This window comes from Falco cherrug, chromosome 4 (genome assembly GCF_023634085.1).
Source record: "Falco cherrug isolate bFalChe1 chromosome 4, bFalChe1.pri, whole genome shotgun sequence".
NCBI classification, from domain to species: domain Eukaryota; kingdom Metazoa; phylum Chordata; class Aves; order Falconiformes; family Falconidae; genus Falco; species Falco cherrug.
The window spans coordinates 54,171,929-54,196,946 of NC_073700.1; the positions used below are offsets into that span (position 1 = coordinate 54,171,929).

At 40.4% G+C, this 25,018-nt stretch overlaps 1 protein-coding gene and 1 long non-coding RNA gene across 8 annotated transcripts; one reads left to right on the plus strand and one right to left on the minus strand.

Annotated features, from left to right (window-relative positions):
- Positions 1-613: 613 nt before the first annotated feature.
- On the minus strand, positions 614-1,402 carry LOC129735957 (uncharacterized). The gene is made up of 2 exons (XR_008731986.1): positions 1,267-1,402; positions 614-860 (listed from the first exon to the last, which is right to left on the minus strand). It is a non-coding gene; the product is annotated as an uncharacterized LOC129735957 (long non-coding RNA).
- Positions 1,403-1,443: 41 nt separating this feature from the next.
- SEC22C (SEC22 homolog C, vesicle trafficking protein) lies at positions 1,444-23,771 on the plus strand. 7 transcript variants are annotated; one of them, XM_055708824.1, is made up of 9 exons: positions 2,827-3,758; positions 6,481-6,578; positions 6,725-6,778; positions 7,389-7,598; positions 9,767-9,930; positions 11,672-11,875; positions 17,519-17,637; positions 18,256-18,321; positions 20,039-23,771. In XM_055708824.1, exons 4-9 carry the CDS (start codon positions 7,417-7,419, stop codon positions 20,237-20,239), a joined length of 936 nt encoding a protein of 311 aa, XP_055564799.1. In that variant the 5' UTR covers positions 2,827-3,758; positions 6,481-6,578; positions 6,725-6,778; positions 7,389-7,416; the 3' UTR covers positions 20,240-23,771. The 7 variants fall into 7 exon arrangements, with proteins under 7 accessions (XP_055564798.1, XP_055564803.1, XP_055564804.1 ...); XM_055708823.1 differs by lacking the exons at positions 2,827-3,758; positions 6,481-6,578 and adding an exon at positions 1,444-1,509; XM_055708828.1 differs by lacking the exons at positions 2,827-3,758; positions 6,481-6,578 and adding an exon at positions 1,444-1,509 and having other exon boundaries at positions 11,672-11,854.
- The last annotated feature ends 1,247 nt before the right edge of the window (positions 23,772-25,018 follow it).

The window sequence follows — 25,018 nt, forward strand, 5'->3', positions numbered from 1 at the left end:
CTGGCTTTGGCAGCAGGGCTTCCTCTAACACACCTGGCAGTAGGGTTGCAGCCCTACTGGGTAGTTGGTGCTACCCACTGCACTGCAGACTTGCTTGGTCATCAGCTTCCCAACAAAGGTTTAAAAACTGGAGGCAAAACCCTACAGAACTACACACCTGTTTCTTTTAGTGGGGCTAGTAAATAGAGAGATGATCCCTTTAATGGCAGGGTGAATGAGATAAAGATCCACCATGCTACAGGAAGTGGGCAAGCAATGCTCTGCATGGAGGAAAGGAAAGGAAATAAATGTGTGTTTGAAATTAAGCTGATCTACTCCTGTTCCCCCAAAACCCAAACACATTTATCTTTTTCCCCCTAAAGCAGGGTATTTTATTTTACCAACAGGAAGGATCCAAAGCAGCAATCCTCAGCAGGGATGAAATCAGATTGTGAAACCAGCTAGACCTGCACCAGCATGATGAAATGTTTTGATGAGGAGTGGAAGCTGTTACAGTAACAGCAGCACATCGATGGTTATTCACTGCACATGGTGCCAAGCAGTGCTGCTATTGCTTAGAAATAGCAACAACTTGATTACATGCAGATAATGTCCCCACATCATGACCTGTGAATTCAGAGGTCCCATGTTCAGTAACTGATTAATTAAAAAAAGTAATGGTTTTCTTCGGCTGTTTTTTCACATGAACGTCCCGTGAGAAGGCAGTTTGTGGTGTGTTACTGCCACAACGCCCACAATGAGGTGAGGCACAGGTATCACTCCAGATGCAAAGCTTCCTGGTTTTTTTCTATGCCTGGCAGCACCAGAAGGAAGGATGAAGGTAATCTACTTTGAATCCCAGTTCATCCTCTGCAGCAGCCCTTAATTAAAAAGAAAAATCCATCTGTCACCTAGGCTGCACAGCGGTAGGGTTCCTCTAGAAGCACCAGCATGAGAGCTGAGCTACAGGGCTCAGTTTTGTTTCAAGCGACGCCCCCGGCAGAGCCTGGTAAGCCTGCTTCGTGTTCGACCGGGGGTCCGGCCTGTCACTGCACCCCTGGGAACCCCCGCCGCCCCCCACCCCGCCGGCCGCGGCACAGGCCCGGGGCGGCTCCCGCGGCCCCGGCTGGACACGGCCCTGGGGGCTCCTGCGGGCCCTGCCACGGCCTCGACCGCGGGGGCTGCGGGCCGCGGCGCCCAGGGACCCCCAGCGCGGCACCGCAGCCCCGCGGCCTACTCTACCCGCCACCGGCAGCCAAGGCCCAAGCAAGCCTGGCCCGCCGCTACCTGGCGGCGCCGGCGGCTCCCGGAGCCTCGGCCCCCGCCGTGCCGCGCCCCTCTCCCCGGCGGTGTAACGGGTCTCGGGCTCCCGGCCGGCCGCGGAACCAGCCTCCCGCGTCCCGGCGTGCCCCGCGCCGCAGACACTCTACCCGCCGTCTCTGTGGGCGGAAGGGGGCGGGCTGGGGGGGTGTTGTGGTGCCGCCGCCGTTCGGTGGGAGAGGTCCGGAGCCGCGGCGAGGGGCGGGGAAGGTGAGTGGTGCAGGGGGCCTGGGGGCGGCTCCCCCCTTCTTCCTCCTCCGTCCCCTTCTGGGTCCCCGCGGGCGGGGCGGGGCTGAGCTGCGCCGCTCCGCGGTGCGTGTGTTGTGCTTGAGGGGGTGTGAGGGAAGGGGTGGGCCCTGAGGGGGGGAGCAGGGGTAATGTGGGCCCTGCGGGGGTGAGGGGTGAGGGGTGGGCCCCGAGGGTGTGGGGACCTCTGGCAGGGAAGTAAGGTTTGGGGTGCTGGAGGGGCGTGTGGGGAGGTGGTGAAGGGGAGTTAAGGGCTTTGGGTGTGTGTGGGGATGGGGTGGGGGTGAGCCGAGGTGGGCTCAAGATCTTGCCCTGTGTAGGATTTGGGGGTTCCTTGGAGCGCTTGAGGGGTGTAGGGGGAGGAGGACTTGGGACTGTGACGAGGGCTTGTGTTATGCCGGGGATGTCTGGAGGTGGGCTGGGATAATGTGAGGGTTTGGGACCTGTGGGATGGGAGTAAGATTTGGGAGTGTCTGGATGCTTGAGAGGTGTATGGGGAGACTTTTCAGTGGGAACGAGTGCCCTGATGAGGGGGGCAGCTTTCAAGGTGTCTGAGTTTATTGAAGAGTGTGGGAAGGGGGTACTTTTTGGGGGGTTTGGGAATCTTAATGTGGGGGAGAAGAGCAGTGAATAGAGTTTAGTTATGTATAAGGGGGTGAGTGGAACAGGATGGATGTGGGAAGGGTCCTTAATTTTGTGGGCTGGTCAAGGTACAGAGATGAGCTGCTGGGTGTTAGGAGACTTAAGGATACAGGTTGGGGGGGGGGGTGTGTATTTGGGAGCAGATAGGATTGCTGATATTTCTGAGAGGTTAATGTAGGGGGAGAGCTTCAGAACCTTACAGAGTTTTTATGGTGCAGTGTGGGCAAGGATGAGGACAACTGTCCTTTGAGCCAGTGCAGTTCATGGGGGACCTGGGTGTTGGAGTTTGAGTTTTGTGTAACACGTGTTATTTCTGGTAATTCATAGGGGTGTGTGTAAACAGGAGATTTGTGATGGTAAGAGTTTTCTACATGCTTCCCTTTGGGGACAAGAATAAAACCTGTAGGATTTATAGCAACTTACAGGCTCTTGATATCCACAAATACTGTTTTAAAAGTTGAGATAGCATCATGCTTTCAAATTGCTTTTATTCACTGCTGTATCTGGAGAGTGGCTCCTGTTGCCCTGGAGGTCTGTGATATCTGTAGCTCGGGTAGTGCTGCTGTGAGCATCGAGGGAGAGCAATTGGGAAGAAGCAGATGGATGCTGTTACCTTAGAAGGTGGGAAGTTTAACAGCATTTCAGCTCTCCTTTTTTTATAAATGTGAGAAGAGCATAAAATCCACTTCGTGATCCTGCAGAGAAGTAGTAATTCTCCCTTATGAACCATGTCTCAGTTCCTTTGCTTGTTGGTTGAGACTGATACCAGCACTTGAACTGCAGCTCTGTTAAATGTATTGTGTTTGATGGAGTCAATCGGAATCTCTTTTGTGTTCTGGCATCCCACCTGTAGCTGTCTGTGACTCCCTCTGAAGCTTACCCGCTAGAGGAAAGGTGCATTAGATGCAGTGGTTATGATCATGTGTCAAGCTGTCACGTGTCCAAAGAAACTTCACAGATTGCTTCAAGAGCTTCCTGGACTATGGTAACATTCACTAAAGCTTTTGCCCTTCCTTCAGCAGGAAGATTAGAAATTGAGAAAATAGTTAAGTTGTTGGGTTTGAAGCTGGCCTGTATGCCACCTGTAGAAAGAAGGGAAATGTGACTCTGAACAGGGAGAGAAGATGAATACTTGAGAGAGATCCTGGTAACAAGACATTCCTTGTTAGTGTTATGCCATTCTTAGATGGAAACTTTCTGCTTTTGATGGTTAGATAAAATAATTTCTTAAACAACAGTATTTCTGAAATAATTCCCCTCATGAACTATGTACTGGTTGGCATTTTCATAGTCTTTTGAGTAGATTGTTTTCATAGTACAGATAATGAAGTAGGAGTTTGCCTAGCATTCAGAGAGGTGTGGCGCTTGAGACTTGGGTGTGATCTTGTATGGAGGAGCTTGTGTAAGTATAGTAAAACATAAGATTAAGGCTGCTTTAATAATTCCTGCGTAGTTGCTGGAGGGTGTTGGCCGCTACTTAGGAAGCGAGGTATGGAGGAACTGCGCTTTGGGTAGCTTCTTAGAGGCCTACTGTGGGAATACCGTGAAGACTCTTGTTTGTTGTAAGACTTGTAAATATGTCCTGTTCATGAGAGTGTTACACTAAACAGTTTTCTGAAGTGTTGTTGGTTGTACAGGTGATTCAAATAATGAAAAAAGCAGGTTTTGTTTACTTCAGTCATAAATTATAACATGTTTTTCTGAAACAGTTACACAAAACATTCCTCAAGGTTTTGCCTGCTTTGTGCCAGTAAAATAGCTGGCCTGACATGATGTTATTAATTCTGAATACAGTAAGATTTGATATCTGCTTAATCAAAAGGCAAGTACATTGTCAAAGTTCGGGACCAGGTTCAAAGGCCTGCCACGTAAAGTCAGTTGCAGATACTTTGGGCTGCTAATCATGTACAGATAGAGACTGGAGGAGGAAAGGGTAGGTCAGTCAAATAGTAAGATCATAGATTTACTTGGTTATGTGCACACCTTGATCAGCCCAGTAAGTTGTGATAGTAAGTGTTTACTTAACATGTGGCATGGCAAAACTGGCTTGCAAGTAATTAAAGTTTCAAGGGAAGTGACAGTAGTAACTGTTATTTGCCATGGGCACAAAACACCTTCTGATATGCAAGTAAGAAGAGGCTTGGGGAAAAGTAAAAAGAAAACCTCATTGAGGTACAGTGCCAGAGTAGGCGCGCGGGGGGAATGTGGAAAAGGAAAGGAGAAAGCTGGGTGAATCTGAGTGGTAGGTGGTTGGTGACAGGAGTTCCATAGGGGACAGGTGAACCAGCTGCATGAATTTACTTTTAGGCTTTGCCCTCTTCCATGGGGTGATGTTGGCTCTCACCTCTTTTAGCTAAACCTGTGCTACATTGCAAATAAACCCCCAAATTATGAAAAGCTTGTGTATTTTTTTTTCAGCTCCTCAGAAGCCTTTACAGGTACTGTTCTGAAATCTCATACTTTTTTCCTGTGTTGGGGGGTAGGGTGTTACCTATGCAAACAGTCCTTTAGACCATGTCAATGGGAGCTCTATAAGAAGCAGAACCAGTGCATGTATTTCTGGTTGTTTTGCCCTGTGGTTGTGCTCACTTGCTCTCTGTTAAGATTTGAGCCACTGCATCAGCCTTTCCCTCTGTTGGGGATGTAACTTTCTTTTATACACGCTTGCCTTTTTTTCACAAAACCAAAAGGCATGTAAGATACCTATTCCACTAGCACTTGCAGCTTGTCTGGGTAAGCCTCATTTCATTTCCGTAGGCAGCAAACCTAGAAATTCGCAGGCAGGTAGATTTGAAAAAAAATAAATCAAGCCTTTTGGATGAATACAGCAGTGATAGTCTGGTAGTACGTTACAGCAGGTGTATTCTCCAAAGAAGGAGCATTGACTCATTTCTGCAGTCAAGTCTGGCATTCAATTTGGAAGTCTGCCTGATGATGACTGATACCAGATCTTTCACAGGAGAACAGACAATCCCTCTGATGGGCAGGTGGTATTTAGTGAAAGCCTTATACCCTGAAGCGTGAAGGTTTGTATGTCTTGGGAAGTTGTATACCTTTCTATATGCAGCTGGTTAACTATCGGTGATGTTATCCCTAGTGATGACTATATACATATTTGTTTTTTTAATCTTAAGCTCCTGCTATTAATGGCATAGTGAATTGGATAATTTCGTAGGCCAAATACATTTTAGAAAGCATCTTTGGTTTCTAAGTTTAGTGCCTTTCTATTGTCCTGGTCAAATTCTGGCTGTTTCTGAAAGGTAAATGAGAGCTCAATACATATTGCCTCTGTGGTGTTTGTCAAGTTGGATATTTTGGAGTTATGCCAACCATTGACCATAAAACTGTGCTGTTCTGAGCAACTGTACTTACCAGTTGACTGTGTTAATGTTTCTGAGTTGGCAGTTTCCTTTTTTTGTTTTCATTTCACTTCTATGTTAAAGTTTAAGCAGCTTTCTGGGCTGTTTCTTTCATGTCTGCTGGCACAACACATGGAAGATTGATATGATGTCTCAAGTAGACATGTAGTAATCTTGATTATTGTTGAAATGCTTTTTGATGCATGCGAAAATGAAGTTAGTGAGCTTAGTTTGATTTTGCCACTCAAATGACTGCTGGACAAGAAATGTGAGGTATAGTGGAAGAAACCCCTAACATCTAATTCTTCTTTAATCTCCATTTAAAAAGTTCAAAATAGCATTTTTCAAGTGATGTATAATCTTCTGTGGTTTTAATTTGCTTTTCTAGGGAAACAAATTATGTAGAATTATGCTTTCTGTGAATTCTTCTGACAATTGTTAGTTGCTTTAACATGCTGGCAAATTGCAGCCACCTTTCATAGAGGGATAGTTCCTATAGCTAAGTGGAAATGATTCCTGTGGAGCAGAAATGAGACCCTGTTAGTGCTGCTTCTGTGTAAGAACTCAACCTTTATCAGACATTAAAACAGCTCTACTGGCAGGAGAGTTTATGAATGCCTGAATTAGAAAAGGCTTTGCTCTTTTACTTTCTTAGACAGGAAAAACACTTGATGATGAGACACGTTTCAAAGAAACTTTGAGCATCATAATGAATTCTTTGATACAGGGCTGTTTAAAGCAGTCATTCCCTCTATCAAAAGTTTGGATTCACAGTGTGATTTCATTTTTTGTTTGTTTGTTTTTCTAATGCTTCACTTTTATAGTTTGCCTGAAGCAGAGTAAATGCCTGTTTTTCTTTTCTTTTTTCTTTTTCCCCTTGACTTGTTTATAATAATCACTTAAAGTCTGCTGATGTAGAGCTGTTCTTTTACAGGAAGCTAGGATAACTTAAAAACAATGATCGGGGCATCAGAAATATTTTGGGTATCATTTCATAGTGTCTTTGGATGCATCTAGGAATTGATACATTGGGTAAGCAAATGAGTTGGTTTTTTCCTTGAGGCAAAATACTTTCTAGGATATGTTTACCCACTGCATGGGAGATGTGACATTGTAAATATGTGTGTGTATATATATGTCATTAGTTTTCTAAAATGTTTATTGTGGTTGTCTTTCAGAGAATATGTGAGCTGCTGCATTAGTCTTCTAACATCTTGCTCTGGATACTCATGGTATGTCTGAGGGACAGATCTCTTGTGTGTTTTGAATGTACTGGGTAAATCCCAGTAATAACTTTTCACAGGAGGTTGTGACCTGTTAAAGAGTAAGAAGTCAAGTGAGGGCAACTTTTGTTCTGTATTTAGTCCTAGTTGATTCTGTATAAAGAGCCTGACGGGCTGTAGCCTAAAATTTATTTTTGTATTTGTGTGTTATGCTAGCAAATCAGGTAACTGCAACACTAATGCAGCTATTTGTAACACTAGTGAAGATGTGTTGTGTCAGTGGGAGTTAGCCAGTTTCCATAAATACCTTTAAGAACTTTACTCAGCACTTCTGATGCTTGAGGTAGAGCAGAAGGAGGGAAAATAGGGATATTTGTAGGTAGATAATTCCTCTGTCAAATCCCCTGCCTCCCCTTTTTGTCTGAGAGGGACAAAAAATGGACGCAGCCATGACCTTTGAGAACAGTTTGATTGCATTCGATGACTGCGGAGTTACAAGAGGTACTTGTTCAACAGCAGTGGTGAATAAACTCTACCCTTGATATATTTCTGGCTAGCGTATTGGATTGTAACTAACTGATATCACATCCATTAACCTAACTTAATATTCCATTTTCAGGTTGTCCTCATGTGTGCTCCAGTGGAGAATGTCCATGATCTTCTTTGCCTGTGTGGTGCGGGTGAGGGATGGACTTCCCCTCTCAGCCTCCACAGATTTTCATTTCAACCAAGGCTTTCTGGAATGCAGAAAGAGATTAAAGGCGTTATCCTCAATTCTGGCGCAGTATCCAAGTCGAGGCACAGCAAAAGGACGTGACCTTAGCATACAGTAAGTCCCTGCTTTTCTTTGGTTGATTTTTTTTACTTTAGTTTTTGAAATTATTGTCCTGGGTTGAATTTCAGGAATATTATGTAGTGCCTAACTGCAATCTGAAATCCCACCGTGCATGTCTAGATTGTAACATCCAAGTATTTTGAAACCTTATTTCTCTGTATCGCAGCCATGCAGCTCCTACTTGGTTTGGTAAGCATATGTTAAAACCTACTTATTTTAGTTTTCATTTTTTGTAGTGAATGTTTTCTGCTTGATGGGCAGTATGTGTTACTATTAGCAGTTGGGTTATCTTGGACTTCTACAAATACCTTCTAAGACAACATCTTAGTGCTTAGGAATTAGTTTAGTCTAAACCCCAAACCCTTTTCTTCAGAGATGGTCAAGTGTTGCTGATACCTTCGCTCAGGCCCCTACAGTTCTGATTCCAGCTTGCAGAGAACTGCCCTGACTCTGTCCTACGTGCTGCCCACTCTGTTTTCTGAATACCAGCCGGGTTCAAGTCTCTAGAAGCTCTCTGGCTGCTGGGTGTATCTTGAGGCAGCCTGAAGCATACTGACAATAGCCAGTATGGAGAAATAGTAAATCTTTGCTTTTCTTTATTGGAGAAGGATTTGCTAGTCTTTATTTTAAGAAATTAAGGTTTCTTTCAGAGATGAGAATTTTAATTTACTATTAATTTTTAATTTAGTTCTAAAAACGAATTTTAGCTCGTGATTGTGTTTCTGGTTAGTGAATTTAAGAAAACATAAAGTGACTCTGAGGTAAAACTAAGCATCCCTTTTTTTGGGACTGGCTGGAGAAAGAAGGTACATGAACTTACACTGTATGGGTTGGAAAATCAGAGATCAGCATTTTAATTCCTTTTCTTTCAAAGCGAACTTGTGCCCTTGAATGCTAATATGTTCTGCTGCTTTTAATCTTCTGTAGTGTCTCCAGCAGTAGCTATGCATCTGGCTCTGAAATGAGAAGAGTGCAAACAGATACATGGCGAAAGGGCTATAAATTATTGACAACTGGGAAGAGGTAGTTTTACGCAGGCATGGTGTTGATTCTTAGCTGTGAGCTGGGGACAAAAGGAATTCAGGGAATCTACCCAGTGTGACTAAGCTGTCGTAGAGCTAATCAAAATAATACATCCCGAGTACATAGCACAATGAGTAAATGAAATGTGATAAAGTAGAAACCGTAAGTCTTTCTGTGTGAAAGGGGTGAAATATGTAAACAGTAAAAAAGGGAGAAAAGACAGAGAGGTAGTAATTGTTCAGCTTCAAAACTGATTTTATACTGAATTATTGTTAACAGATGTCTAAACTGTAAATGAAGGTTTCCTCGGTCTTCTTTGAGATATAGCTAAACTTCCACAATCCTCACCATAATTAGAGATGTGTAACTATCTACATTATGAGTGCTGCCACCTGAACGGGGTGCCCTGACTGCCATGTTATTTAATGAAGCCTAGATGAGAGTCATTTCTCTCAACCTTAAGTACACGCTGACATTTTGGTCAGGTGAATCCCCTGTTAAGTTTCCTGGAAGATTTTTGGCCATCTGTAAGTGGAAACTTCTGCGTAAATATGGCTTCAGTGTTAGAGGGACTGCTTTTGGAGTAGGGTTTTTATTGTGCTGTTTGATACAAGCTCACCTTTGTTACAGATGACTTAGCAGTAACAGTGTTTGAATATCTTGGTTTGTGCAAGTTAGTTACTATATCTTCCTGTTAATATGAAGTTGTCATATTCAAGGGGAGCAAAGGAATACATCTGCTTGCTTCATGTGAACAAGCTTGCTTGTTTTCACTTGTGTTTGTGGAAGGCCACAATGTTTTCTTTGAAAATCTTGCCTGTGATGTTTTCAGTCCATCTCATTTGTTATTGACATGATTTAAAGCCAGCCTGGGAAATTGGTGTCCTCAAGTTTTACTGATGTAGCAATTTAAAATCTGTATTACGATCTTTAGTATGCTAAGGTGTACTGAATAAGTTAAGAATAAGCGGTAGATCTACAAGAGCTACAGCACTATTACAGCAGTGTGAACAATGTATTTTTTGCAGTCTGTACATTATGTTTTGACAGAAAGTACAGTTTACCTCTGGTGTCCACATGCCTCTTACCTTTTAATGTTGATGTTTGGTTTGCTTTTTTTCTTTTTTTTTCTTTTTCAGTTTCCTTTCTTCGGGGGATATTGCCTGCATGGCAATCTGTTCCAGCAATTTCTCAACCATCATGGCATTTTGCTTTCTGGAAGAGCTTCAGTGGGAATTTGCTGCTTCCTATGATACAACAAGCATCAGTTTAGCTTCCAGACCATATGCTTTTCTTGAATTCGGTTTGTAACTGTTCTCTAATAGTAAGAATTCTGTGTCTGCTGCTGTTAGGACGTTAAACAGTGTCTCCTGGCCTGGTCATAACAATGAATCTGTGTGTGTGCCTTTGTATGCATGTGTAGGAGGAGGGGGAGATCTTGTAAGCGCCTTAAACTATTAGACTGTTGGTTTTGCAGTTCCTGAGTGCCCCTCTAATAGATGAACAAAATGTGGTGATTAATAAACAAGCACAGAAGAAAAAGAAATCCACATCTCAGACACTTTCTAACTTAATTACAAAAATCTAACAAGTGGAGACAGATGGGTACAGGAAAAAAGGGAGACAGAATAGATTGTTATGGACAGCTTTACTTCTGGAATGACTTAAATTCACATAATACTTCATAATCATGCCTAGTGTTTCTTTTTTAACCTGATATAAATGGTTTTCTTGCAAAGTAGCAGCTGCTCTGCTGAACCTCACAACGCTGAAAACAACAATTCCCTTGCAGTGAGAAACTTTTCTGGGGACGGATAAGATATTGCAGTGGGTTAGCACACTTCTATTCAGATTTTGGTAATAGTGTTAAGTTTGTGCTTAAAAGATTGAGAATCCACAAGGAAAGCATACTCTACAGCCATTTGTATTTTGGGTGGATTCCTTGCAGGGCACATTCCAGGCACGATGTAATTTTATACTGAGATCCAAACTACCCCTTTTTATTAAACTATTTTGGTTTTGGTTGATTGATTTTTTTTTTAAATTATTTTTTATTCTTTCCTGTGTTTGGATCCAAGATGCACTTTATCCTTAAGATCTTAGCCTTTTGTGTGGTAGTTACAGGTAATTATAGCAGGCTGACTTAAGGTAAAATAGAGGATTTTTCACTAAGGAATACTTATGATGCTGTATGTTCTAGCACAGCGTACAGTCCTTCTCTGTGGTCTCAAAACTCATGCTTGAGCTATTACATATGTATCATATCCAGTAGTAGCTGTAGTCAACCTATGCAAGGCTTCTGACATATCTTAAAGATATGGATTTTACTTACAGGATATCTTAGCAAAATAAATGCTTCTGCATTTTATGTCCCTAAGCATTTGAAATGGCTTGACTTTGCCAATATCTTCGCACAATTAAATAGGAATTATCAGTATCCATGGTGAGGTACTTCAGCTCTGGAGGTGTGAGCAATACGTAGTCAGCCAAATTCTCTCCTTAGTCTCAGTGCAACTCCTGTCAAACCAGCAGCCACATTTGTGGAAAGGCATTTGCTTGCCAATAGTATTAAATTTAAAGTGTGAGAGATGAAGCAGGGTGATCTGTATGTAGGTCTGCGGCTTGGACATTGGTGGAATTGCCTCTGCCAGTCAGAGTTGCTTCATGACTCAACTATAGGTTGAATTAATTTATCTCTGTGCTGGAAAAAATGTAATCCTTGACATTGTTAAAACACAATGTGGAATTGCTTCTTGTGGTAGTTCATAGGAAGTGCCCTGGAATGTGAAAGCTCATGTTCAGTCCACTGGCAGGCAGGATGTTGAGATTTAAAGTATCCAGAAGGGAGTGGGTATGTTTATAAAATACCTAGGAGAGGTATTTTTGTTCCCTAACCAGTGGTGGAATTTTATATGTGTAACTAATAAGAAAAGAAGGAAGAAATGAAAAACAATCAAAAAAAGAATGCCATGACTGGATTAATAATTACTTGAAGCACTTAACTTTTGCAGAGCTAATTGAATCATGTTTTTATATTGTTTTAGATAATGTTATTCAGAAAGTGAAATGCCATTTTAACTGTGCAAGTGGCTCTCAAATGAAGGCCAACTGGGAGAAGATTGAGGAGGAGCTGAAGTTCCAGCCCCCGGTTCAGCTGAAACTGGAGGATACAGAATTGATGAATGGGATAACTAATGGTGGGCATGCAGGCGTTCATGTGGAGGTTGGTAAGTTACTACTATGCACAGGTGACAGTACTTCCTGAACCTAACTTTGCAAACAACAGAAAAATGTGTAATAGCAATGGTTCACTTTGTACTGAGGAATATATATATGTCTATCTATATCTCGTGTATGAAACCCAAGGAAGAAAAGTCTGCCTTTTGATCATAGTAAACAGCATATGATCTTTACGTGGTAGCAGGTGTGCATCAGGGCCTTTAAGGACTTGTGGTAGTGTCTTTTTTTTCCCAGCTGTAAATCAGTTCTCAATATGGACAATTGGTTGTAACTGGCCTTGGCATTTCCCATGTTCAATTCTCCTGCTCTTAAAGTAGTTGTTTGCTAAATTTTCTATGACTGAAGAAGCTCAACTAATTGCTTGTTGTGAATAGAAGATACGTAATTGCAGTCTGAATGGATTGCTTTGGCCTTGAGGAAAGAAAAGATAAGAATATAACCAGAGGGTAAAATTCTTATTCCCAGATTGTCTGTCTTGAGTTGTTCTCCCCTCTTTGCTTTCTTCTTTTACCTTATTCTTTGTAACTTAATGCATTTGACTAAAATTCCTGAAAAGAATATGTATATCTGTATAAACAATACATAGAGGCTTGACAAGGGACCTTTTGTGATGAATACCAACATTTTACCTGCTTTTAGAATTACTAACCTCTACTTATTTATGGTAAAATTGGTATCTTCGTATTTGTGTTTCAGTTGCATAGTCAAAGTCCTGCCTACTTCCTCTACAAAAAGGAATCGTAGAATCATAGAATCATTTAGGTTGAAAAAGACTTTTAAGTTCATCAAGTTTAACCGCAGACCTAACACTGCCAAGTCCATCACTAAACCATGTCCTTATTTTAATCCTATTAGCATGGTGGTTTAAATGCAGCTGGAGCGCCATGAGCTTGTGTTTCCTCTTTTCTTTGTTGTTTTTAACTTATGAAACACTAATAAAATTAACTTCTAGTTGCTCAGTCTTATTGTTTCTGATCGATGAGCTGGAATCTAGTTTGACATAGGTATTTTAAGTTAAAATATAGAAGGGCAGTGGCCAGGAGGAAGGAAAAATAGAATTGAAAACATTCTGTTTGCCAGTCAAATTTGTGAGGGCTCATCAGAACTGTGCTTGAAGGTTAAATATTTTCATGATATGACAGGGCTTAGAAATTCTTCGCACTAGTGTGAACAGTTTCAGTGCCAGTAAACATTTGCAAGCTAGTTTGTGTCCACAGATCAGAAATACATTTTCAGTTCGCCTATATTCTTAATTGCTTTCTTTTACTTTCCATCTGGCTTTGTATTTTTGGCTGTTCTTTCTGGTCTAACCCAAATTCTCTTACAGATTGTTCTGCTTTTATTTTAAGGATCATGTTTATGATCATCTGTTTCCCTCAGCTGGAGTCAGCTTTCCTGGCTTATGTCTCTCTCCTCTCATTGTTACCTACCAGCTGAATCCCGCTTTGCTGCTTTAAGTTTAGCTGTGTGGACAGTGTTTGTTTGCATAATAATGTTATTTATATTATGGCTTTGCTATACAGGAGACTTTCTGAGCATAAATTAAAGTGTTGTGGTTGGAGGAGAGCAGAATTTAATTGTGTCCCTGTTCTATAGTAAAGATAGATCAATCAATGGATTGATCAAAACATCAGCCTCCTTACATGATTGTAGCTGGTTCCTGTCGTCTTGAGCTGTGTGATCACATCCCCTGGCTCTTCATTTTAGTGTGAAAGGAGTCTGAAAAGTCAGAGCAGTTTTGTCCTTGTTAGTATATATGGGGACAAGAGCTTTTTTTTTCCTTTGCGTTTTTTTTTATTCTTCTCTTTGTTCCTTCCTTTTGTTAACTAAACCTAGCTCAATTCTTGCTAGAAAGACACTAGCATTGTATCCTTGATCAACATCTATACAACCTCAGCTGTTGTTGCAAAAGGCTCACCTTGTGTGTCGATAGGGGCACAGCTTATAGAGCTCTGGAGGACGGTGGGCTATGTATACAAAAAAAATGTGAAGTGTAAGTAGCTTTCTGTGAAGAGAGAGAGTTTTCACTTCAAAAGTGGCTCTGTGAAGTAGAACGACTTGTGCTATTCGTCTAGTGACCATGCTGTTAAATTATGCAGCTTTGTGCTCCCCTTGATGAACATTCTTAGTCTTTTGTCGGAACACGGGGAGTCCTTTTTAAGGTGTTTTTTGAAGATGTCTCACATCTCTGTCTTTTGTGTGCTTTATTTTATTTTAAAATGTTTGAGTTTGGCTTCAGTTTTCACTCCTGGTGCTGTCTTTATCTGGAGCTTTGAGTATGTGACTCATTGTCAAACTCTTGTTGTGCTATGCCTTGAAGAGACAGAATGGAGTGTGGTACAGGCATTCATGTCAGTCTCCGGTTAAATAGCCAGAGGCCTCTGCTCAGAAAATCATCGGCAAAAGTTTAATTTCCTTCATTCTGTGAGGGTGTTTTCACAGAATTGTTCTGTACATGTTGAAACCTGCAGATGCATTTTTCCTGGGTGCTAGGTAATCGACAGTCCCCGGCACATCTTCTGTATGGTTCTTGTACTCTGAAGAGCCCAACTTTTCTACTTGAAGTGTCAAATCAATTTGAACCCAATTAGTATTTAATTGTGCCTGTGCAAAATTGTGCTGTCTTGGAATACAAGTGCTTGTACTGTGTTGTTCCCTTATTTAGTGTAATATGTAATTCCAGTATAAAATTCTGTTTATAAAAATATGATTGAATTCACACAAGGAAGTATAATAATTTTTCCCTAGCAACAACTATCTTGCTTGTTCTATGAAATTTCAGTTTGTAAATTAAACCTCAGAATGATATAGCAGAAATGAAGCTCCACAGTAATTTAAAGATGTGTTTTCACAGAATCTGATCCCTGAGCAACTGGATATTGTAATCTCCCCTGCATCTGTGACAGCAATTCTTTTTATCCGACTGGACAAAAAATAAGTAGCTTTTACATAATATTCTATGCTGCAGAAACTGTATTTTGAGACTTACATTGTTCGTCCCTGGGCATTGGGAACTCTCAACATGTATAGTTTGCAGGATCCTGTACAGTGAGTGACACTTGGGCTTCATAATTGTTTGAGAGAGACTGTGCCTCTGAAGTAAACCTTAGAAACTGAGGAAGGAGAAGCAGTAGTTTTCATTAGGAAATTTCCGTGAGAGCGATGTAGCTGCAATATTATTTAATTTATCAAAAATAATAGGAAACTGAAGACTCGGGTCAGTGAATGAACAAACATCTTGGTACAGCTTCTGTTCAGTGCGCTCTTTGGACCTGAAATGTCTCTGTATAGCAAAAAAGCAAAATTGCCTTTGAATGATAGGGTTACTTTGCACCATTTATTTATGTGAGCATGTTTATGACGATAATATATAGTAATGGTATATAATGTGACATATATCAAATGGAATTAGTATGGTTCCTTTTTGTAGTGCTTTGGAGATGAAATTATGGATGTCTGAATGCATGCCAGACTAATTAATTGCATAGACACTTACAAAAGATGCTTTATATTCCTATATTAATTTGGCACAAAACTTTTTTACGTCCATCTATCAAAGTCTCTCTTGAAGGAGAAGACACCAGTGTTTTCCTACTCTAAACCATGCAGTACTGCAATATTTAAGCTGTTATTGTTTCATCTGTCACTGAAACGAAGGCAGAGATTATGTCTGCTATGTTGCATAGTTTATCTACAGTAGTCAGGAGCTGACTACATCTGGACAGGGAGACTTCTTGAGGGCTCTTTCATTCTCTCCTCTATCTTATGGATGTTGGTGCAGGAGAGGACCTGAATTTTGTATCTGAGCTGCAAATTACCTTTCTTACTGTTCTACTGACAAGTAATGCACAGGCAAGGATGAAATGTAGGTGAGTATCTAGGTGTGGTATCTGTTGTTGGGCTAGCTAGGGGAAAAAAAATTAGGTGAACTTTTTAGACAACCAAAACCCTGAATTAGAAGCAGCAGATTCCAAAGTTAAATACATATTTATAATAATTACTTTGACCTTAATTACGTATGGATCAATTAGATCATCCTGAAGAAACGGTGTTTGGGGGTGTGGGTGTTAAGTAGTAGTAGTAGTAGTGAAGAAGGTGGGAAAGGAAGGAGACAGGTAATTCACTACCTGTGAAACATGGTGACTGGATACCAAGCAAAAATTAATTCCAAATCAAATATAAGAATAAATGCAGATCATTATGTTACAATATAATAAAGGAAAATAGCATGCAATACAATAAAAGGAAACAATGCTAGTTATTATGCACAGTATGATAAAAGAGCAATAGGAGCGAAGCATCAGATCATTACTGCAAAATATAACAGAGACTAAGAAAAGGAGATGTAACTAATTACCACCTTAACATCACCCAGCCCCACATTGTGGCTGGGAAGCCCCACTGCAGCCAGTGCCAGGAGTCTCTCTAACTGGGAAAATTCCCACACAGTGCGTCCACCTGTAGGTGAGGCTTCTGGCCCAGTCCTGGAGCTTGCTTGCCTTTATACTCAGATACACACCTTGTGTGTGTAAGCCTTTAAGTTTGGGCTAACTGCAGTCGTGCACTATCTCATGATTTGTAAGGTTTCACACACACACCAGGGACCTTGGCCAATAACCCAGGCACAGTGGAGTTACTGTTGTGACACAGCTGCACACAGTGTTTATTGTCTGGATGGCCCTGCTCACATCTTGCATGTTTGGGGGCTCAGGACAAACACCACCTGCTCATTAAAGTTGTCCTTGAGCTCCCTGAACTCCCTGTCCAAGTTAAAGGATCCCTAATTAGAGACAAAGACTTTTTCATAAGCAGTAGTCAACTGAATACATTTTCACCACACATGGGCAGGGTGAGAGAAAGGGAATTGCAATGCACTGTAAAATGTGGCTCAAAGGCCAAAACCTACAGCATCCAGTCTATTTCCTAGGCCCTGGTTTTGACCATGTTTTGTCAGTATGAGGTGCAGAGGTAAGATGAGCAGTGCTGTGACTGGGTACTATCGTCCTGACAGCTCCTAGAACAACTATTCTAGCAGCAGAGCATCAAAGACCTTGACTCCTACAGCTGTATTCTGGCAGCTGCTTGATTAGGGCACCAAATGCTGTGTGGAAACTATGCAGGTGAAAATCGCTGTATACCAGACTGAGCCCTCAAACTGTCAGTGGGAAAAAACCCCATAATTACCAGTTGAGGAAGAGATGAATTGCTGTCTTGCTTTTATGGGTGTCAGAAATCTAAGCTCTTTCCCAGACCTTTGGGTGCTTAAAGCCTCTGGCTTTTCTACTGACCTGTGACGAGTGCTAAGTACGCTAATCTGCTGTAATAAACAGTTGAGAAATATCTGCGTGCACCATAATAAAGACATTAAGGTCAGATAGCTTAAGAACAAATTTGGTTGCTTAATCTGTTTAAAAAATACTCCAGAGCTCTTGCTGATCTATAGATGTCTGAAGAACTGAACAGTGTAATGCAGCAACAAAGTTTTTTTCTATTCGTAACTGGTCTTCTCTGGAGCAAGCATGAAAGTTTTGAAAATGTTTAAAACCTGCACAAGCTAATTTGAGTTCTTTTAGTATAAAAAGATTCAAAATAATAGTACAAACTTTGACTGATGCCTTTTTTTTTTCTCTCTCTTTTTTTTTTTTTAAAAGTCCCTACTTACAGAATGCAGCGTGTGACTCCCCTGGGGATTCTGTCGCTTGTTCTGAACATCATGTGTGGAGCTTTGAATCTCATTCGAGGAGTTCACCTAGCAGAGTATTCATTTCAGGTAACCTTGATTGAATTGAAACCTGTAAATGGGTCAAAGGGAGAGAGTTATTTGGGTAAACAGATTAAGGGTGGCTATTCTGCTTCTTAGTAGAGCATACATCTTTCCACAAGAAGTGTTTTGTTTGTCCAGGGAACATACAATTGATTGCTTACCTGCTAGATCTCATGTGGTTTGTTGTATATTGCAGCACATTGCATTTTATTCTTTTCTAGGGAGATTAAAGCTTGGAGAAATATTTGACTCTTGCCAGGCTGGCTGTTTTTTTGTTTGGGGTTGTTTTTTTTTTCATTCTTGTAATTTGTTCTAGCTGCTTATTTTTTTTAAACAAATGTAAAACTGTAAACAACTTTTAAAAAGGGAAGATTGGGGGGGGGGGGCGGGAAGTGTCCTGATTGTATGGTGGCATGGTTTTATTTAGTGGGAATTGTCACATAAGTCTCAGTTCTTGGTATCTTATTCAATGATACTGATCTTGCTGCTTAACACTGTTACAGTCAATCAACATAAACTAGGATGAGAGGTACTTGATGAACTATAGTGTTCTAAAATATCAAGCAGCGCTTGCCAAAAACTGTAGCTGATTTAGTTGTCTGTCACTTCTTTTAATCCAAACAGGAGGACCATGAAGGAATTGGAAATGTGATAGCTTTTTTTCTACCTTTTCTAGCCTGTGTTTTTCAGGTATGTTAACTGTAAATAAAATGCTTTCTGATTATTTTTAAATTATAGTATACAAGACAAAATAATTTTTAGCTAAGCAGAGGAAGACTTTAGTTTTTAATGTCCTGCCTAGGCGATTTCACTAAGGTATTCCAGTGCAGTGGCACAAATACAGTTAAAGGCAGAATTTGACCCTTGGCAAATTGCAGTTGTGAGCTTTTCAATGTTTTCATGTTTTGACATGCCAAGTGGGCCTGAGTGTGATTAAAAATGTGGTATCCCAAAGATGGTTTGTTTCCCTAAGGGATAGATACGATGTGTTTCTGACAGTGGTAGACTTAGTGGTGGGCTTTTGCAGCATAACCACCTTGAAAGCCTAAGCAAATATAGGATAGCAATATTATTGAAAATGTTCAAATGTACATTAAAAATTACTTTTAATTCTTAAGACAAATATGGTTTGTGGCCTCTGTAGATTTTTTTTTTTTCTAATGGATTATTTTTTCTGATTCTTGAAAGGTTCTTTAAATGCCTTAAACGGTGGTCCACAACCTTCAACTTGAGGGCAATATATTGTTTGCAAAATCTTCAGGTTTTAGCCTGTTATTGCAGGAAGCTGCTGTAGTTGGGTTACAAATTGACAGAAGGACAATGTGTATCTGTTGCAGATACACAAGGGCACAAAGGATGATTGACAGTAGCTGTGGCTTAATATTGCTGCATTTGGCTAAGGGTTTGGGGACGACTATCTGAAGACTTCTGTTTATCTATGGTATTTAAAACTTGCAGAGAGGCTATTTATTGTACTGTAATAGATACAATTTAGTATCTTTCAGCCTTCTTACACCTCTGTGCATGGCAGAGCTTTAAGATGGAGATACTAATTTGGATCTAAATATTTGATGCAAGTCATTCTTCAGAAGGAAATGCTCTGTCCTGCTTTTTTCCAGTTAGTACCTGAAGCTAGGAAAGCTAAATAAAGAAGAGTTCTCTCTTATCCTTTTGATCTATAGCAGTCATCTTCACAAAATGCTTATGCATAAATTGAGCTCAAATGTAGAAGTGCTTTCTACATGCTGATCTCTACTTGTGTCATCAGCACAGTTGGAAACTGTGACCTTAAGTGAGAAAGCATGATCTGTTAATGCCTGAGTTACTTTTTTAACTCTTCTGCCAGCACTTTGAGGTTTTTAGTTTTCTCCTGTAAGGGTTGTTGCTCTTCGCACATGCTTAGTGAATGGGTTCCACCTGTTCTTGAATTTAAAAAGAAAAGGAGCCTGAAACCCCAGCTAAACCTGTTAACAGAAATGATGGTCTTTCTATCAGGTTAAGTCTAGAGATTTAAGTCCTTTGTTTATCCCAACACGAATATGGCAGAAGCAGGTTTGGGTTTGCAGTTTTCCTGCTTCTGAGCCTTTGTCTTGCAAAAAACATAGGTAGTTTCTGAAGGCTGGCTCAGCTTTCGTACTCCTTTTAGTTCAGGCTGAGATGGGCAGGAGGGACACCAGTTGTGCTGACAGACTTCTTTTGATATCTGTGCTTACCCCGTAGGGTCTGGGTTGAGGCCACCACTCTGGCTGTTCTTGGAGGACCTTTCCACGAAGCTTTGAGCTTCTTAGTGATCACTGCATTGTCAGGCACATCTAAGCAGGATGGATTTGCCAGCAGTTCCCAGCTATGTTTCTTGTCCTTATGTACATAGTTTAATGCTAACACTGTCTCTCTGGTCCTTTTGTAGTGTTACTTGTACCTCTTCTACAGCTCGGCAAGGAAGGTGAAGACGTTTGTACTCTTTTTCTCTGTTTGTTTATGCAACATATACTTGTACGGATTACGGAACTTCTGGCAAATAACCTTTCACGTAGGAGTGGCAACTCTTTCTTCTTATCAGATACTGACAAGGCAACTTATGGAGAAACAGCCTGACTGCGGAGTATGAAAAAGACTTTGGGTTTGCTACTCTATTTTTAAAATTTCTTTTGTATTAAACTGGCCAAAAATAGCTTGGAGTATTTTTAAAGGTGCGTGGCAATGGTTATTGCAAGGATGATATTTCAAAGCAACTTGAAATAAAGTAGGATACTGTAATCATGTCAAACGTACAGTGAGGAATGTAGCTGTATTTAACATGGCATGTGGTAATTGTGCATGGTAGATCTTGGCAGGTGTCATCAACAGATGGAGGTTCTTCTTACCATAAACAGGCTTTTGCTCCTTGACTAATAACACCTAGACAGCATTTTGCCGTTTCTCTTACTGGCTTTGTGAACAGTTTGGCAGGTCAATGTCTTGCCCTGCCAGTGCTTCTGAAAATACTAAAATTGTGTAGTAAAATGAAGATAAAGTGGTGGGTAACATTTTTGTCTATAGAACTTGTTAAGCATTAAGATTCTTGGTAAATGTAAGTAAAGGAGTTATTTGCCATAATTAGATGAGTTCAATATCAGTGGGGAAAAATTGTTAGGATGAGTTTCAGGGTAATTTTTCTAGGTTTTGAAGAAAAGGAAAAGGCTGTGGCTCTTTTAAAAACCATAAAGACTATAAGTATCTCCTGGCTAAACAGAGCATTGTAGTTAAGTATATGCTTATTGGTTAATTGCAAATATGCTTGGGGCAGCATAAAATAAACCAAGTGAATGTAAGCGATCTTTCAGCTCAAGTGGCCTTTATTTCCTTTAAGGTCACTCTTAGTATAAGGGTAATTCCATGTTTGCTTGGTCTGTACAGATGATAAATCTTCCAAGCCTGGTTATGACAGGCCACTGACTCCTTCACCTTTTTTAAAAAAATGTATAGCTCGTGAGTAGAAAGCCATTTCCAGTAATGGAAAGTAAGAGCAGGTTCTCTTTATTACATAAAACACCTTTAGTTAATGGTGTTCAGTTCTTACACTAAGATGAATTTATGAGTGTGCACTTTTGAATATAGTACTTAAGAGCTGAAATTCTTAACCTCTGCTGCACTGGGTATTCTTGTATGTAATGTATTGAGATGCATATGGGCATTTTAGAACATATATGAATAATTTAGGCTGTGTAAAAAAGGTAAAAAAAAAAAAAAAAAAGCATAGCATTTTGATGCAGCTGTCCTTGAAGGGTTGTAGAGATTCAAATTGAGAAGATGTAGAGAACTGTAGGTGTGTTATTGTGGAAGTATGGTCCTAGATTTTCTTTTATTTTTTCTTAGGAATCTGTTTTCTGGTTACCCCATTTTTTCCACCAGACATTTCTTACCAAAGATTTGTTTTCCTCTCACATAGTCTTTACCTCTGGTGGTTGCAAAGAGATTAATGTGATGCAGAGTTGTCTTCCTGAGTTTGCAGAAACACTTAACAAAATTACTTTCTTGCATCTCAGTGAATTTTCTTGAAATCTCATGATGCCAAACGCGACTATCAGTGGACTACTAGAGCAGAAACCTGTGGTGCTGCACCTTGGAAGCACCTGTGTAATGCAGCTGACTGCAACAATGGCATTGATAGGCAGCCTGTTACAGCCTGAACCGTTTCTGGGACATCAAGAGACTTGGTGCCAGAGCTTTTTCCAGTAGTAAAATGTAGGTATTTCTTTTCCATCACATATTAGCACATTTACTATAACAGTAACATAATGAAATCTCTTAAACTGTGAGGGATAATTTAGTAGGAATGATGGAAGAATATTGTAGCCAGCCAGTTAAGAGAACAGCTGGAGCCGTGTGCCATAAGGGAATACTCTTCTGTTATAAGGGAGTGGATTAAAGTTGTTTGTCTGTCATCACCACGGTTTTCTGCCAGAGTGTATGTGGAGAAATGAAGCCAGAATTCAACCACTGTCCTTAAGACACCCAGATGATCCCACAGACATGGGGTTTTAGTACTCACAAGCTTTAAGCTTTCATGCTGTTCAGTCCCAGTTTTACTTGGTAAGATACTCTTGGAGACTGCAGGGAACTAAGCCACAAGTTTGGATTACAAGTTTAAAAAAATAAATCTGAAAAAAGGATACCCCCAAATATCTGATACTAGATACTTAACGCAACTTAGCACTTCATTGAGGATACTGGATTTGATGACAGATTGTGTTTTCCAGGAGCATAAGCCTGCTGGGTTTCTGTGGGGAATCATCCTTTGGGGAAAGGATGAAGCATTTTGTACTACAGATAGACAAAACTTTGTGAAAAGGACCTCAGTGATAAGACCCAACTCCCTGCTCCTACCTTTTTAGCCTCAATGTGGCTAAAGAATCCAAAAGAGCTGTACTGTTGCCCTGTAGTCTTGGATAAAGCTAGCCTGCTATAGCTTAAGGCACGCAGGGCATTTACAACTTGGGGCATAGGGCCAGTGAGCCATTATCTGCTTTCTATTCCTTATCCTTGGACTGAGCTGACTGGAAGCAACTCTAATGTTTCTGATGCTTCCTGAGCATCTGAGTGTTTGCTTTATCATAAAACAAATACATCCCCGTGCCAGGTGATATTAGCAACAGCTTTGCAATAAGAGTGGTAGAACAAAGTGTTTTGATAGCTTGTGTAATTAACATGGAGTGGATAAAGATGAAATTCAGCTTTTGTTTAATATTTTCTTTTTCCTGAAGATGTTGCAGTAAAATCAAATGAAACCAGTTGGTTCAGTTCTGCCTTCATGTAAGTGTTGTTTTGCTTTGTGGGTTAGATGGAGGATGCAACTAGATCTTTTCTACTAAACAAATGAAGCTCTGGTTTGCTGTTAGTCTTAATCCCTTTGCAGCCTTTTTTTTCCTTTTTCCCCCCTGTAATATGTATTAACCGTATTAAGGAATCTATGTGGATTAATATGCGCGTGTTAGTATCAGTGCACTTTGTAGGTTTGGATTATGATTCCAGGATGAGGCAGAGCACGCATAGTTTGATATATTTTTATTTTTTAATGTTAGTATTTAGAATGGCTCCTATATCTGTATGATATTTATAAAGGTAAACATTTTCTTCTGCTGAAACAGCAAGAGGAATAGAATAGTTTACATTTATCTCAGTGCTTTAAGATTTAATAAAAAAGAATGACTTGCAGTTTGAGTACATGAAATCTGACTCATAATGTGGGATTATGCCTGTATCGAATCAAATCCCCAAACAGGAATCCATCCCTTTTTGTTCGACTTTAAACTGTTTAATGTAGTTTGAATTGCATCTTCTTAATTCTGTCAGTTTTCAAGATAATTCTTTTGGAAACTCTTTCCCTCACTCAGCAGCTCAGTGCAAGAAAATTGGCAAAGAATAGATTTCATTAATTTAAAGATTTGTGGTGCTTAGTCACTTTATGAAGCTGATAATTTCCGTGGATTTTCTTTTTTTCATTCTCCCAAAGACCTGTTAAGTCTGTAGAAGGTGGGCTGGTACCTTTTTAGACATTTTTGCACTGTATTAATAATTGAACCTGTGTAAATGTGTATAAAATCATTTTGCATGTATAGATATATATGTACATATATCTAATAAATGGCTTTTTTTTTAAATGCTTGTCTTCATTTATAGTTTGGAAATAGCTGATTATATTAGAAAAAAGGTTGATCAGCCATTTCATTTTTGTGTGCATCTTTAGTATTTCATGTGGCAGTGTTAAAAATATTTTTAAAATAAGCTCATCTCTTCCACAAAGAATTTCAAAATCAGAGTGATTTCAAATGCTGTTGTACTGCATCCTGGATTGTATGTGGTCTTTTACAGAGAGAAATAGCTGTATGAACTCAGGGTGGCTTTCTTTGAGAGTGTGCGCTTTCTGATACCCAATCCACCTGGGTGCACACTGCCTTTTTTTGTTCAGGGGGAATTAGGTAGGATTTTTATTCTGTCATCTACACACTGAAAAGCGACTGATTCCCTAATTGAACTATATAATTACAGTTATACATATGTATATAGAAACTTGCTTATCCAAACAACAGATTGCAGTAGGCTGTGATATAATATCTATAGCTTTAACAGTCTTCCTCTTTACTTTCAGAAACCCAGTAATAGAGGCTTTTCCTGCAAAATTTGCATTTTGAAGTGTTGGAAGTATGTGAAATAAGATGTAACACTGTCCTGTAGGTCCTTTTCCAGCTGCCTGGCAGTCAGTAATGGGGATTTTGCAGGTTGCTGTTAGATTTTTATCCTAGTCTCTTAATAGAACTAGGCCTACTAGTTAGTCCTACTGGTCAGTTCCTACTGAGCTTGTGGAATTTTTTTTGGCCAGTTTCAGCCACCTTTGATAAAAGGCTCTGAAGACACTGATTCATTAAGCTTTATAGAAGTGAATGGCTTGATGTGACAGAAGATTCAGGTTTCTCACTGTCTGGATGTGATGGGCTCAGGTATCAGCAAATGTGCTTCAGGAGAGTGATGCTTTGAATAGCAGGACTCAGAGGACCCTGCGTAATCAGGAACCAAAGAGTTGGGTAAAAATCAAAAAGCTGGAGAAAGTCAGACTTGTGGAACTACTGGTTTCATCCCATTTTTCTGCTCCCTGGTCCTCCACAAGAATGGTAACTAGATACCTGTAACATAAGCAAAACATGGTGGGTAAAGGGCTGGATTCTTCCACTGGTTTCCAATGTGTAAAAAGTGATATCTTTTCTAATCTCTGAGGCTTATTCGATATCAAGAAGGCAGTTGTGGGTAAAGCGGATCTGGGAGAAATGCAAATTCTTTAGCACTATTCTATTTTAAATATATATCTCACTCTTTGCCTTGACTTGGCGTTTTAGCCTTGGAGCTTGCTCAG

Excerpts from the sequence above, each read along its gene's own strand:
- SEC22C (XM_055708823.1), top strand. The coding sequence starts at position 7,417 with ATGTCCATGATCTTCTTTGCCTGTGTGGTGCGGGTGAGGGATGGACTT. Across the intron at positions 17,638-18,255 it reads TAGCAGAGTATTCATTTCAG|GAGGACCATGAAGGAATTGG; the intron begins GTAACCTTGATT and ends TAATCCAAACAG. Across the intron at positions 18,322-20,038 it reads TTCTAGCCTGTGTTTTTCAG|TGTTACTTGTACCTCTTCTA; the intron begins GTATGTTAACTG and ends GTCCTTTTGTAG.